Genomic DNA, 15,651 nt, shown 5'->3' with positions numbered 1-15,651 from the left:
TCCTTTGTTTCTTGTTTTGCTGTGGTAGATATTTATTGAGCTGCTAACATGAGGCAGGTACAGGCTCCATGCTTTGCTGATAATCCTAGGAGGTAGGTGGAAAAGATGAGAAACTGAGGCCCAGAGTGACTCTTTGATAAAGTCTTAAATATTATTATAGTCTCAAATATTGTTAAGATATGACTGGACCAAAATTCAAGAGAAAAGATTGTTTGAAGCAGACTTTAGATATTTGTTCAGATAAGGTGATAGAATTTGGGACCACGGGTCATACAGTCTAATCCTGGAAGCCTCTCCAGGTCTCGGAGTAAATTGTCAAAGCTGAGTTGTGGCGCCATCTTGGATGACAGGGCTAGCCGCTACAAGATCAGATCTAGTTAACATAGGCGATGCCATCTCCTGAGAGCAAACCTGCTAGGACACAGCCTAGGTCACAGAGTCTCCTTGTAACCAGGAGACGACCCAACCAGCTTCCTAATTTACAGATGAGGAAACCCAGGTCCTGAGAAGTAAAAGAGTTTACCAAAGGTGCTATAACAAGGCAGTAGAGGAACTAGGCTGAGACCTCAGACTACTTATGGTAAGATTCCACAGCATGAAAGCATAAAAGAGTGGGTGTGTGTGTGGGAGTGTGTGTGTGTTTGTATAGTTTTAGCATTCGAGTTTTATGTGGTTGCCAGGAAAAGTTGGGGGAACCAATTTTTAAGGGCATTCACACTTTTGCTAGCAACACCCAATTGTGACTTGATGCTCCGCCATCTGTTTTGTGACCCGGAAGACTTACTTGCTTAGAAGAAAAGCAATGTCCTCTCATTTAAATTTCACATCTTTTTCTGCTGTGGCTTTAACTCACTGTAGAAAAGAATTGTAATTTGCTACCTCCCTAGTCATGAATACAGAGCTTTATACTCCAGAGAAATCAGGATAGCAAACAATTATTAGAGATTTCCTAGTATAAGAATGTCCTAGGCTGTGGGGCTCCCAAAATAAAACAGATAGACTCACTGCTGTTGAGGAGTTTCAATCTGATGGTTCTAATACTCACATTTTCTGATGAATGTGGTGATGGTTTCACCATTTCCAGATGAAAAAGTTGCCAAAGAATGTTTAGGAATTGACTTCCAGTCATACAGCAAGTAGCGAAGCTAGGATCTGCACGTAGACCTGCCTGAATCCAAAACTGTGCTCTTAACCATTGCTGTATGCTTAATTCCAGCTCTCTGAGTATCCATAGCTAAAATATGTCTGGGTGTGACCAGTTTTATGTGGATTAAAACCGCTTGGGATTGAAGATGCCAGTTTGTCTAGTCTGGCCTCTTCAAGGCTGGGCAATGCTGGGCCCGCGACACCTTTTCCTGGGGCTGCTGCTCCAATGGCAGCCAGTTAATGCTGTGCCCAGGTGTCCCCGTCACAGTCCTGGGTTGGTGCTTGCCCCCTACTTCTTGTCTGAAAGAGCCCTCCAGTGGGAAAGTTGAGCTGGTTGGAGTAGCTGGCAGAGGAGGACAGCAATGTCCCTCTATTCCCCTCTCCGAATGTCCCTCACAGCAGGCCCCTCTGGTTGCCTTCCAAAGTCCTTCTCAAGTTCACCTCAAGTTTCTTTAGGGCAATTTTGTAGACAAGAAGGATTTTGCCGTTGCCAGCCTAGTGGGTGCATCTGTTCTGAAGCAGCCTGTGTTCCTACAGCAATCAAAGAGACCAAAGAAGCCCTGATGACTGTGAACAGTACCTTAGGACAGCTGAAAAAATCGACCACACAACTTAACACCAGCCTGAGTGACGTTAAAAGGAACCTGGAGCAATCACTCAATGACCCCATGTGCTCTGTACCTCCGGTAGCTACCACTTGCAACAACGTCAGAATGTCTCTAAGCCAGCTGGATGACAATACCAACTTGGGTCAGGTGAGGAGGGTGACCTTGCTACTGGGGAGTATCATTGGGACAGCTGGGCAGGGCTAAGTGTGGGTACACCTATCAGGGGCACAGTGGCCTGGGTCTCTGTCGGCCTTCCTGGTTATCCATTCACCACATTGGAATGGCCCCAGCAGGAGAGAAGGAACAACGGGAAACCCCTTCCTGAGAGTTCTCTGCAATTGGTTTGATGGTTCAGAATGAATTAAGCTTTAAAAAGAAAAAAGGAAGCAGAACGCATTTTTGTAGACCTTTAAAAATTAAAATATATTTTAAAATTATATGCCTAGTATATTAACCACAAATGCCTCAATATAAGGTAATTCCCCATATTCCCAAAGAGAAGATTAGAAAAAAAGAATTTGGAGCAAATTGAATATACAAAGTTATGGGATGTAGATAAAATAATCATGTCTACTCATGATTTTTAATTTATCAAGATAGTGATATATACACACCACATTTTATATAAAACAAAATTTTAGTATAGCTATATTTTTCTCACTCTCACACTTCATGAATCAATTTTTTTTTTTTTTTTGTGAGGAAGATTGTCCCTGAGCTAACATCTGATGCCAACCCTTCTCTTTTTGCTGAGGAGGATTGGCCCTTGGCTAACATCCGTGCCCATCTTCCTCTACTTTATTTATTTATTTATTTTTTTGTGAGGATGATCAGCCCTGAGCTAACATCCATGACAGTCCTCCTCTTTTTGCTGAGGAAGACTGGCCCTGGGCTAACATCCGTGCCTATCTTCCTCCACTTTGTGTGGGACGGCCGCCACAGCATGGCCTGACAAGCGGTGCGTCAGTGAGCGCCCGGGATCCGAACCTGGGCTGCCAGCAGCAGAGCATGCGCACTTAACCGCTATGCCACGGGGCTAGCCCCCATCTTCCTCTACTTTATATGGGACACCACCACAGCATGGCTTGACAAGCAGTGCATTGGTCCGTGCCCGGGATCCAAACCTGCGAACCCCAGGCCACTGAAGCAGGGCTTCGGAACTTAATCGCTATGCCACGGGGCCAGCCCCTCATGAATCAATTTTATTTAAATATTTCACATTCAACATCTGTGTCTGCATGTCTACTACAATCACTTTTATTATCATTGAACAGTTTTTTAGAGCCTATAATCTATACTTGCATTTAAACTGTTTGAGATCAAGTCCCTTTTGGGGTAACTTTTTATTTTGATGTACTTTTAAACGTGCAGAAATTTTGCAAGATTGGTACAAGGAACCCCTGTCTACACCCTTTACCCAAATTCACCAATTGTCAGCATTTTGCTCCATTTGCTTAATCATATCATTTTATCTGTTTATCTATTTATGTATCTATCATCTATTCATATTATCATGTGTGCATAAAATACTATGCATTTTGCTCTTTTCTTAATCATTTGTAGGTAAGTTGCAGACATTATACCCTTTTACCCCTAAATATTTCAGTGCATTTCCTAACTTTACATAATCTTGATGCAATTATCAAAATTAGGTCATATAACATTGACCCAATGCTACCATCTAATCCACAGTTTATATTCAGATTTTGCCGATTTTTCTAAAAATGCCTCCTACAACTGTTATTTCTTTTTCCCATCTAAGGTCCATTCCAGGATCAAACATGGTCTTCAGTTGTCATGTCTCTTTGTTCCTTTAATCTGGAACAGTTTCTCAGTCTTTTTCTTTTGTGACACTGACATTTTTGAAGACGACAGGCCATTTATTTTACAGAAAGACCTTCAATTTAGGTTTGTCTGATGTTCCCTCATGATTAGATTTGAGTTATGCATATTTGTCAGAAATATCACAAAAGTGATATTGTGTCCTTCTCGATACATCGTGTCAGGAGACCCATGATATTTGTCCCAGTGTCGGTAAGAGACAGAACACTTTAAATCCACGTATAATGCTGTAAATGAAAAATTATTCCAGACCACTCACCAATATAACCACTGACTATTACCTTTAAATATGTTTTTAAAAAAGTTGTTTACTACTTTATTCAACAATATTCAGTACCTGAAATTGTGAGTTCACACATATTCAATCTGTGTTAAATTTCTTTCCTTCATTTTTAGCTGACTGCAGCACGAAACCTTGAAACATGTAAAAATTAGTGCTTTTGTAGAGGCCATTCTGGGCTCAATGTGTTTTCCCCACAATACTCTTATCATTCGAAAGAAATTTAGATTATATCATATAATATAGAGACTTTGGGGCTTGGATATAAGATGATTCTTTGTTATGATACAATTTGTGAGTAACCACCTTGCCTTATATTTTGTTTTATACATTTTCAGCTTCCATCTTTGGATAAGGAAATTGATAATGTTAATGATGTTCTTCGGACAAATTTGTCCAGCCTGGTCCAACAGGTATGTTTTTTAGAAAAAATACAGTAGCTTATTTTACATCATTTTAAAGAGTAGAGTAGTACATAGGGAAAGAGGTAACAGCAAAAAAGCCGTGACATTCTGGAGAGGGGTTGCCAAGATGGGCGGTAACTGTTATCTGCCAGATAATTTCATTCATTTCAGTACAAGACATTTTTATTAAGCATCTATTGTGTGCAAAGCACCAGGCTAGGACCATAAGAGATAAAAACAAAAGCATGATCTCACCTTCCTGGGCTCAAAATTTGATGGATGTAGTGCTGGACCCCATATTGATTCTGTTTAAGATGTTCTCCCACTGTGCCTATGAGTCAGCCATGTTGGTTTTGTTTCTTCCCAATTCTATGCATTTGCACATGCTGTGCCCTGTGCCTGGCACTCTCTTCTTTCTCCCTCTCCGTGTTTAGCTATTTAGGCTACTAAGTACTAGCTACTTTGAGCTTTATATATCACTTTCTTAATGAGGCCTTTCCTGGGCATCTTGACCAGGTCAAAATCCTTTTTAATACATTCTTAGAGTCTTTGTTAATTTTCAATTAACTATAATTATTGTTTTAAAGTCTCGATTGTCTCACTGGCCTGTAAACTCTAAAAAAGGCAGGGACCACATTAGTCTAGAATACTGATGATTTCCCCAATAGCCTGCCAATTGTTGCTATTTATTCAACTAATATATTGAGTGCACAATAAGTATTTTTTTGTAGATTATGATTCAGCAAGAATGCTCTGGGCCTGTAGGAAAGGGAGAGAATAGTTTTATTCTTGACTTTATGTCTTTTAGCATGGGTGTAAAAAATTCATCAAATAGCTATTAAACACTCATTTACGTATACGGACAAAGTAAATGTCTTCTTAAACAAGGCATTAGAAACTCTTGGTCTTTACACTCTGGTGTCACTTCGTTTGTTAAATGAAGGAATTGAACCAGAAGATCTATTAGTCCCCTTCCAGCCATAAAACCTCTTACGATGGGTGACCTCCACAAGTCCAAATGCAGATAAATGTAGAGGGGTCAGATGTACAGAAAACCAATGCAAGCACTAGTGTGCTGGGTAGCTGAGTTGCCTTTGAGGAAACAAGTCATGGACTTTTTTTTTTTTTTAATTTTTTTTATTATTTTCCCCCAAAGCCCCAGTAGATAGTTGTATGTCATAGCTGCACATCCTTCTAGTTGCTGTACGTGGGACACAGCCTCAGCATGGCCGGAGAAGCGGTGCGTCGGTGCGCGCCCGGGATCTGAACCCGGGCCGCCAGGAGCGGAGCACGCGCACTTAACCGCTAGGCCACAGGGCCGGCCCTGGACGTTCTTTTTATGGCTTCAGTGTTGCTAGGCTAACGTGGAAACTTGCTGGCATCATAAATCTTACAAAGTTTGTATCTTAGATTGGACTGCTATAAAAGAACATCATAGATTGGGTGTCTTATAAACAACAGAAATTTATTTCTCACAGTTCTGGTGGCTAGTAGTCGGAGATCAGGGTGCCAGCAGGGTCGGGGTCTGGTGAGAGACCCCTTCCAGGTTGCAGAAGGCCGTTTTCTCATTACATTCTCACATAATGGAGAGAGCTCTCAGGGCTGCCTTTTATAAGGCCCTAATCCCATTCATGAGGACTCCACTCTCATGACCTAATCACCTCCCAAAGACCCCCCTCCTGATACCATCACATTGGGGGTTAGGATTTCAGCATATGCACAGACACAGACATTCAGTTCACAACAGGTTGTAATCACCATAGTGTTCCCTAGCAGATGGTTAAATAAACCAGCAGAGAGTTAAGAAACACAAATTAAACCCCTTCCAGAGGAAAGGCGAGATGTTTCATTGAGTTACTCGGAAACGATGACATTTGCCTGTCCTGAATTTAGCCCTAAAGTGATATAGGTTGCCATGGCTCTTTTTGTTTTCGTTTTAGCCTCCCTACAAATTGTAGTCTCTATAAGCTGTGTTTTAGGACATTATTGTTTTCTGTGAGACTAGATCTCCAATATAATTTTGGAATTGCATTGGAAAGTGATTCTGTTTTTAGAAATTCACTGCGCGTAGTACGTTGTACAGATCAGAGTTTCTTATCCTCAGCACTGCTGACAGTTTAGACTGTATAATTCTTTGTTGTTAGAGCTGTCCCGTGCATTGCAGGATATTTATCAGCATCCCTGGCCCCTGCCCACACAATGCCAGTAGCACTCCCACAATTGTGATAATGTCTCCAGATGTTGCCAAATGTCCCCTGGGGGAAAAAATTGCCCCTAATTGAGAAACATTGGTATAGATACATGTAAACTTTTAACATGAATTAAAAGTTAAAAATTAAAAACTTTTAACTGATCTTTGATGGATATAATCTAAAGAAGTTCCTCTCCAAAGGGGAATTCATGGGGGCTGGCCCCATGGCGTAGCGGTTAAGTGCGCGCGCTCGGCTGCTGGCGGCCCGGGTTCGGATCCCGGGCACACACCTGACGCACCGCTTGTCAGGCCATGCTGTGGCAGTGTTCCACATAAAGTGGAGGAAGATGGGCACAGATGTTAGCCCAGAGCCAGTCTTCCTCAGCAAAAAGAGGAGGATTGTCATGGATGTTAGCTCAGGGCTGATCTTCCTCACACACACACACACACACACACAGACACACACACACTGAATAAATAAATAAATAAAAAGGGGGAATTGTTTTTTTTTAGATTTATAATAACCATATAATAATTTCAGCCTTAAAGTGATTGTTACATTTTTATTTTGTTTCTCTACTCCATACTAAGCTGAAAAATAGTACTAGTTAACTAACCGCCCTTCTACTTACTATGTATATAATTTATTTTGAACTATTTTTTAGGGCTATAAATCCTTTAATGATATACCTGAGATGGTGCAAAACCAAACCACAGACATGATATCAGGTGAGACTCACAGTTCTAAGTAATTTTTATCTCTCCTTATTAAGAATTCGATGGTTAGTACAAAGAAATGTATTGTTAAGAATTTTGTTGTTCATTTTCCCTCTTAAAAAATATTGTCTCATTAAAACCTTGAATACTAAGGAATATCAGAGCTTTTCAATTGTGCCACCTTCACACGGTGATGTAGATTTAAATAAATAGTAATCCTCCTGTTGAACACTGATAAACATCATCCTGCTGGCCGGAAGCTGCGTGGTTGAGGGCCATACTGTAGAGACGAGGCCTCGTAGTGAGCTGTCAGAGCTCACAACAGCCAGAGTTTGGAAGGCCACAGTCTGATTCTTTTCACTGAGGGAAAAACTGTAGATTATCATATTTTCTAAAAGAACTTAACATTACTTTTTTTTAAAGAGTACTATGTGTAAGGACTCATTTTGTCTTTTTAGGAAGGTGTTCATCTGCCCTCTAGGTTGCTTACAGTTTTGGAGAGACAGAATTGATGTTGAGACAATTCTACTGGTCTTAAATGATTCAATCACGTTGTATTCAGGTTATGGTATTTGGGGTGAATGAAAGAATGCAGCATAAACAGCTCTTTGTGCAGGAATGGGGATAAACCTGGGTTATTTGCTAAGAGAAGAGATCTCTGAAGCTATGTAAGATGATCTTCTCTTTTTTTAAAAAAAAATCAACTTTTCTGTGCTTTTTATCTATTGACCAAGTGGTTTTAAAATGTTGTTAGAGGTATTTGATTTTTTTTTTCCTAATGGTGTTTTTTCAACCCATTAAGACTTGGGGTAAAAAATATTTTATCCTACTACACAGTGCTTTAGCTGTTTTGTGGGTTCTCTTTTATTTAATCTAAGATTCTACTTTAAAATATTAAGGTATTAAAGGTAAAGTTCACGCTTTCCTATTCTGGCACCTGAAGGCTAACTCACGCTTTATGCCTGAGAGCCACCTGCTTACTAATCTCTGTGTTTACTCTCTTTGTTTCTCCTTTCTGGACTTCTTCTGCCAATACGTGCAGCCCTCCCTTGTAAGTCTGGCAGAGCGAGGTGTGCAGCATGCGTGAGCAAGGCCCGTTGCACACAGTGTCATTGCCTAAACACAAGCCAGAGTTTTCCCAGGTCTGGGCGAGTGCCACTCCATCAGCCTGAGTATCAACTGTTTCTTTTCATGTCCTTCCAAAACAAATAAAAACCCTTAGCTCCCCTGTCTTGATCATTCGGTCCTATCCTGCACACGTATTTTGAGTGCCTACTGTGTGCCAGGCTCTGCTGGGCTCTGGGGATGGGAGATGAATAAGGCATGACCCCTGCCTACCATTCATCTAGGCATGTATACAGATGCCATTTACCACACACTGGTAAAGTGACAAGGTACATGTAAGGGAACTGAGGTGGAAAGGGGGTAGTGGAAGGCTTCCTGGAGGAAGTGACATCTAATCTGAGGCCTGCAGTAGGCATTCGCTGAGAGAGGGCACCAACCACATAGAATCACCAAAGCTGCAAGAGCGGAAACCTGGGTTGTGTGGGAGGGCAGGACAGCCTGAGAAGCAGAAGGGGCTGGATTCTGAGTTTAGGGAACTGTACATAGGAGACTGGGGAGTCTACACACCACATCTCTCAAACTCGCAGAAATCCCAGAATTAAAAAAGAGAGCCACTGAGTCCCTTGTCGAGGATCCTGGGGTCTTCAGCACACAAGCCTTATAGAGGAGGCATTGAGCCACTGCAGAATAACCGTATCCTCCTTTGAGCTCTCAAGATTTCATATCTATGTGAATAGCACACTTTGAAAAAGATTTCCAGCATTTTTATGTAATTATGTTTTGGACCACGCTACCATCTTCTTGAAGTTCACCAGGAGCCCCGGGATCGCACTGTGAGAACCGCTAATCTTGTCTCTTCTGCTGCAAAGACATTTATCTCCCTTTCTGCATCCATGGGTGTTTAACTGATTAGTATGTTCTTAGAATGTTCATGTCAAGAGTCACTGTGGAAAGCCAGCCTCAGACCTGTGTGAGCACTGGACCAAGTGACACCCCTCGCCCCAGGCACCTTTGATCCCAGAACCTGTCATAATACACAGACACTTTCCAGAAAACTGGAACTTATCTCCTCTCTGAAAGATTAGGATGGATATTAATAAAAACTGTTTAACCACTGGGAATACTATTATGTGTATAAGAGACACAGATGTACTTTTTTAATAAGCTTCAATTTCTATGAGTCAAATAAAATTTTAACAAAAATATCACCTGGGTTCATGTTCAAAAAATTAGTCCTGGAGAATTACTGTGTTCCTGAATGCCATTTCTTAGAGGGAGGAATTATTGTATTATCAATTTTTTTACCAAAATCATTTCACAGAAGCTTTAGAGTTAGATAAACCCAAGTTTCAATCCCACTTCTAGTGCTTTCTGAAAAAGAGACGTAGGGGCAAGTAATTTAACCTCTATGAGCCTCAAGATCACTGTTAGTAAAATGAGAATAAGAATATCTACCTCAGTGGAATAAATGAGCTAACCTTTTAAAAAGTGCCTGGCCCATGGTAGGCACACCATACATTTCAATCACCTGATCCATTTTTTTTTTTTTTTTTTAAGTGAAGTAAGTAGAAGAAAACTCTGGCTTGATTTCAGCGCCATATCATTAAAGTCAGCGCTCGTAGCTTGCTGTTTTATTAAGTGATTGCTTTTTGATGGTCTTGGCTACGTTCATGCTTGTTGTAGAACATTTTCATATTTAAACACATACATAACATGGGAAAAATAAAGTGGTTCTAGCTTTTCAATTTGGTTCCAAAACAAAGTTTCTGTTTCCTCTAGGTTTGAAAATGCATAACTGAGGTATCTTTGTTTTCAGGTATCAAAAGTAGCTTGAATTCCATTGGTTCAAATATCAGTAATATAAGCCAACAGATTCCTATTCAGGATAAGCTGTCATATTTCATGAAGTACGTTAATATCACTGAAACTCACATCTACCGCAACTTACCTACATTGGAAGAATATGATTCATACAGGTGAGAGCCTCCTTTGAGCCGGTCAACTAGGAGAAGGAAGTTTGCTATGGAACGGGGTAAAAATTTGACATTATAAACCAGAGCAAATCTTTTGAGAGCAAATTGAACAAAGAGGCCATAAACTGATATGTGTTAACCCTAGTTTATGTTCGTTTAAAATGTTGAAGTGTTCGCTTTGGCAGCACGTGTACTAAAATTAGAACAACACAGAGAATAACGTGGCCTTGTGCAAGGATGACACACAAATTTGTGAAGGATTCCATTTTTTTTTTTTTATTTGAAGACTGGAAGTTGTTGAGCCAAATATTCAATAGTTTGCAATTTTGATGTTATTAGTGGCTTCTTGAATCTTAGTTATAATTATCTAAGGCTTGTTACAGGATTTTAAAGCTTAAAAGTAATTAAGAAGGGCATTTGGATAATTTTATTATTTATCTTGTGCTCTTGCATAATAAAAACCCAAATAGGAAGGAAAGTCTCGGGAATCTCCGTGGATTTGGGCAGTAAGAACGGTTCCAGAGGCAGGTCATAGTACTGAGCCTTTCAGAGAGAAGAGTGCTCCTTACATCTCACGTGATCCTCTAAATACCTCAAGTCTTAAGTCCTTTCCTCCCTGGCACTCTGAGATGTCCACCGTCATCTCCCAGAGCCAAACCCACCACCAGCATTTTCTTTTTTTTTATAATTTTATTTATTTATTTATTTTCCCCCCAAAGCCCCAGTAGATAGTTGTATGTCATAGCTGCACATCCTTCTAGTTGCTTGTCCCACGTATGTGGGACCTGGCCTCAGCATGGCCGGAGAAGCAGCGCGTCGGTGCGCGCCCGGGATCCGAACCCGGGCCGCCAGCAGCAGAGCGCGCGCACTTAACGGCTAAGCCACGGGGCCAGCCCCAGCATTTTCTAGTGAGGCACACAACAGCTGGGAACAACAGCTGCTTACCTGAGCTCTTTGAAAAATGTACTAGTTTCTAGGATGCTCTTTCTCTAAGAACTGACCTCTCCATGTTTATTTTATAAACCAATGAAGAAAAGAATATTATCCAAATGCTAGCATTTAGGGAACAGTTACAGTGTGCCCACCGAGTGCTGCACGCATGGCATCTCGTTTAATACTCAAAAATCCCCTGGGTTGTGTTCTGTTTATAACTGTTTCATAGACGAGGAAATTGAGGCTCGGGGGGGTGAAGGGACTTACTTAAGACCAGTGAGAACACGGCAAAGTTGGGTTTTCAATCCCCACCTGACTATGCCTGTAATTATTGCCCTGTAATCAACAAGCCATTTTCCCACCATGGGGCCACACCAGCAGGTGTAAGGACAAACATAAGACAGACCCTTTCTCAATGAACTTACAATCTCATTAGATGTCAGAGTTTCACAAATAGATAGAATGGTACAATTTTCTGTCTACGTCAGCTCCCCCTTCCTTTCACTTCACCCTGCCCTGAGACCATAAGCTTATTTTATCTTCTTTTTTTTTTTAATTGTTGTTTTAATAGTTTATAACATTGTGAAATTTGGGATTGTACATTTTTATTTGTCCATCACCATATATATGTCTCCCTTCACCCCTTGTGCCCACCCCCTACCCCCATTGCCCCTGGTAACCACAGTACAGTTTTCTCTGTCCATGTGTTGGTTTATATTCCACATATGAGTGAGAGCATACAATGTTTGTCTTTCTCTTTCTGGCTCCATAAGCTTATTTTAAAAAGAAATCTAGGGTCGGCCCTGTGGCTTAGCGGTTAAGTGCTCGTGCGTCGCTGCTGGCGGCCCGGGTTCGGATCCCCGGGGGCGCACCGACGCACCGCTTCTCTGGCCATGCTGAGGCCGCATCCCACATACAGCAACTAGAAGAATGTGCGAATATGACATACAACTATCTGCTGGGGCTTTGGGGGAAAAAATAAATAAATAAAAATTAAAAAAAAAAAAAAAAGAAAGAACTCTTTAAAAAAAAAAAAAAGAAATCTAACTGAGCAGACGAAGCATGCATTAACTATAAAAGATTTCTGAGCCCAGGTTCTGTGGTTTATTTAATTTTGTGTCCCCAGCATCTGGAACAAAACGCCACAGAATGGGTGCAGTTGGCTATTATTATAATTATCGAGATTGCTCTTAATTGAATGAAAAGCTTTAGTGGTGGCTTTTGTTGTAGAAGTAAATTCTTTATATTTTAGTATTTTAAAGATTGGGAAGCGTTTCTGCCCTTGAATGCTCCTCAGCTGCTGGAAAAGGGCGTTGTACATTCCGGGAATGCCAGTAAGACCTAATTGAGGATCCATTATCCTAAAATGTCTCCCAGGACCATTACAAAATTGAGATTTGCATTCTGCAGGCAGTTGATTTAGGATGCTCATAAAGTTCCAAAATATTCAATGCACTTGCCACATAGGGAGTGTCTGGTTCAGTAAAGAACACAATGCCCCCCAAACATTCCTGGAACTGCAAAATATTTTAGAGAAAGACCAGGGGAAAGAACTCAATGTTTCTTTATCTGCCGTCTTATCGTGATCTAGCCGCATCTCATCATCATTATGATAAGCACTTACAGCATCAGGAACTTTGAAAGAACTTAAAAGTCTTAAGGGGTATTTTTATCAATAGCCTTGGAGAAGTTAACTAAACTCTGCTTTTGAGCCCCATGGGAGCAAAGCAAAGAAAGGAAGAAATAATTTCACGACCAGTGAGTGAGAAAGCTTCACAACCAAGATAAAAATTAAAGTTTTTTATTGTTTGGATTGGAGGACTAGGGGTGGAAAGGGCTCTTTTCATGACAGTATCACCCTGAGGAATTAACGAAGGAAAAAGTCTGAGGTTTGATTGCAGGTATTACTCAACTGCTCCAGCCCCGATCCTACAGCTTTCGTGTTATGACAGTGTCACCTCTTTTATGTGGAATAACACTGTGCTTGCTTCACCAGGTGGCTGGGTGGCTTGGTTGTCTGCTGTTTGCTGACTCTCATCGTGATTTTTTTTTACCTTGGCTTACTGTGTGGCACGTTTGGCTATGACCAGAATGCCACCCCAACCAGACGAGGCTGCGTCTCAAACACCGGAGGCGTCTTCCTCATGGTGTGAGTGTTTGCTCTTCTTTGCCATATGCAGGGGTGGCAGGGCAGGGAGGAGAGCAGGTGGCTCTGGTGTCACGTGGACCCTGGGCCTCTGGGCCAAGCACTCTGGGTTCCAATGGAGTAGACGTCTTTGTAATTGTACTTACCTTGGTTTGGGAAATTCCACCAAGCATAAAAAGCAAAAGAAAATTCTAATTGGTTATACTTTGATAGACAAGCTTAAACACTGTTTATATATGGTGAGCTCCTCTTTAAAGCAACTATCATGGAAATTATTTCCAGGTTTACTTTCTCGATTCCCATTGTTTTTTACCTACATCCATCCATCCATCCATCCATCCATCCTTCCATCCTTCCATCCATCCGTCCATTCATTCATTCACCAGATACTTGCTGAGGACTGACCTGGTATCAGACACTGCTCTATATGGTCAGCTACCCTGTTCACTTTGAAACTCTAGAAGCTTGGTTTAGAACGGAGATTGCCAACCTAGCACCCTTGGGATTTAGACAAGTAGCCTCAGTTAGAGATGAGAGCAGGTGTGAGTACCAGCAAGGGGCAAGCCTGAGGCAGACTGGAGCAATTGTCCCTGTTTCAAGGACATTCATATCCAAGTTCATATTTTTGAAAAAAACCTTTACTCTACCAAGATGTGACAAAGCATAGAGGGCATGAGCTTGGTGTGACTGGAGATGTAGCCAGAAATGGGGGTAAAAGTTCCCCAGAGAGGAAGAGGTATGGGTTCCAAGTTGATATTCTCTTTTCTGATAAGCTCATCGAGAATCAGCAGTAGAGAGTGCGATGGGGCTCGAGGGGAAAGGTAAAGATCTGGAACAAGTGTTTTGGGCAATGGAGAAGCAAAACCTCAGCCACGTGCTCTCATTTCTCTCTTTATGTCACTAGTGCCAGGCTAGGAGAAGCTGGCGAGCAAGTGACATGCATTAACTTGCCTTTTTAAATATCGAGTCACTACAATAATTAATCAGACTTCTTATGAGCTGTGATTCTAAGGCCTTTCCCATAAGCCTTTAGGCTCCAGTGTAGTATAAGCCTTTATTAACATGAATGCAGGCAAAGAATCTTAAAAATAACCTTAAAGCTAATGACCTGGAAGTTTGCCAGAATTGGACAAAATTGAACAGACACATGGAAAAGCCTATTTGCCCACATGCCTAAACTTAACAAATTAAACCAGCAAGGAAGAGTATATGTGTCCTGCTTTTTTTGTTTAAATGTACACAGATACAGATAGAAAAGTAGTTTAGTGTTAAGAATTTAATAATCCTGATACTTGGCTGTTTTGTCAGTCTTTTGATGGTAAATTTATATATTGCATCTTTTTAACTGCTGGAAGGGAGGAGTAAATTTCTCTGAAAAGGTACACCTTTCATAAAATTCTACTCACACGTTTTTAGAGATGAAACCAAAAATGTGATACGTAACTTTAAAGAAAAAAGAAAGGGGAGTATGAACAAATTGATGGAGGCTGAAATCTCCTTCAGTTTGGATGTAATTCTCACTTCTGCTGCAGACTATGGAATCTCTAAGAGAGAAAGTCACATGGAAGCCTATGGCTTGGAGGTGACAGGGTTTATCTCAGCAGTAGGGAGAAGGCTGGTAACTGTAAGATGCTGTCAGATGCATCTCAGGTGGCCTGCAGACTGAGGGTGGCTATGTTTTCTGTGTGGTTGAAGCCCGCCACGGCATGCTCCACTTTGCTTGGCAAATTCTCCAGCTCTTGAGACATCTGGTAAAATGGGATAGTTGTAAAGGGGAAAAAGATACAAGTGTAGTCAGTCTAATTAGATTAATTAGAAGAATGAAATTTCTTCTTTAAAACTGTTTACTTGCTTGTAGAAACAAAGAAAGAGCATATTTAGTTCAGCTGCCACCAAAACACTACCTGCTCTTTAAAAACGTTGACACTGTCCAATCAAGAGCATGGTCCTCTCTGATCCTGTGTCTTCTGAGGGTCCAGGGGAACATTTTAGGGGCTGAATGGGATGCAGTGGGGACGTAGAGTTCCCCCGAGATAAGGGGACTAACTGCGGCAGCCAGGAGACAATCTCTCGTACTGAAGCCCATTACAAAACCTCCAGTTTTAGCTCCTGAAAACAATGCCCAGATTATCCAGACCTTTGAAGAAAAACTAATACCAGTGTTGCCACAGGTGTCACAAAATGGGCACACTGACATATGGCCGGTGGCAGTTTCAGAGGTTGTAGATATCTCAGAGAGCAGTTCGTCAGGCTGGCACAGGGCCATAAAGAGACCGTAATCCCCTTGGTCAAGTCATTCCCATCTTAGGGAATCTATTTTAAGGACATAACCAAACTATGGACAAA

The 15,651-nt window shown here is 41.3% G+C and overlaps 1 protein-coding gene and 1 non-coding gene across 6 annotated transcripts in view; both read left to right on the top strand.

The window, feature by feature from the left end:
- Nucleotides 1-15,651, top strand: part of PROM1 (prominin 1) — a 124,981-nt gene that overhangs the window by 88,591 nt on the left and 20,739 nt on the right. For all 5 annotated transcript variants that reach the window (XM_087434125.1, XM_087434123.1, XM_087434126.1 and 2 more), the window contains exons 8-12: nucleotides 1,684-1,901; nucleotides 4,215-4,289; nucleotides 7,137-7,200; nucleotides 10,070-10,229; nucleotides 13,156-13,308. In XM_087434125.1, the coding sequence (XP_087290251.1) occupies nucleotides 1,684-1,901; nucleotides 4,215-4,289; nucleotides 7,137-7,200; nucleotides 10,070-10,229; nucleotides 13,156-13,308 (670 nt within the window). The remainder of the gene's footprint in view (nucleotides 1-1,683; nucleotides 1,902-4,214; nucleotides 4,290-7,136; nucleotides 7,201-10,069; nucleotides 10,230-13,155; nucleotides 13,309-15,651) is intronic.
- Nucleotides 10,396-10,498, top strand: LOC147916396 (U6 spliceosomal RNA). The gene has a single exon (XR_015553073.1). It is a non-coding gene; the product is annotated as a U6 spliceosomal RNA (small nuclear RNA).

Source organism: Ceratotherium simum, chromosome 8 (assembly GCF_057802395.1).
Source record: "Ceratotherium simum simum isolate JZ-2026a chromosome 8, ASM5780239v1, whole genome shotgun sequence".
Lineage (NCBI taxonomy): Eukaryota > Metazoa > Chordata > Mammalia > Perissodactyla > Rhinocerotidae > Ceratotherium > Ceratotherium simum.
This window is presented reverse-complemented; position numbering and strand designations above follow the sequence as displayed.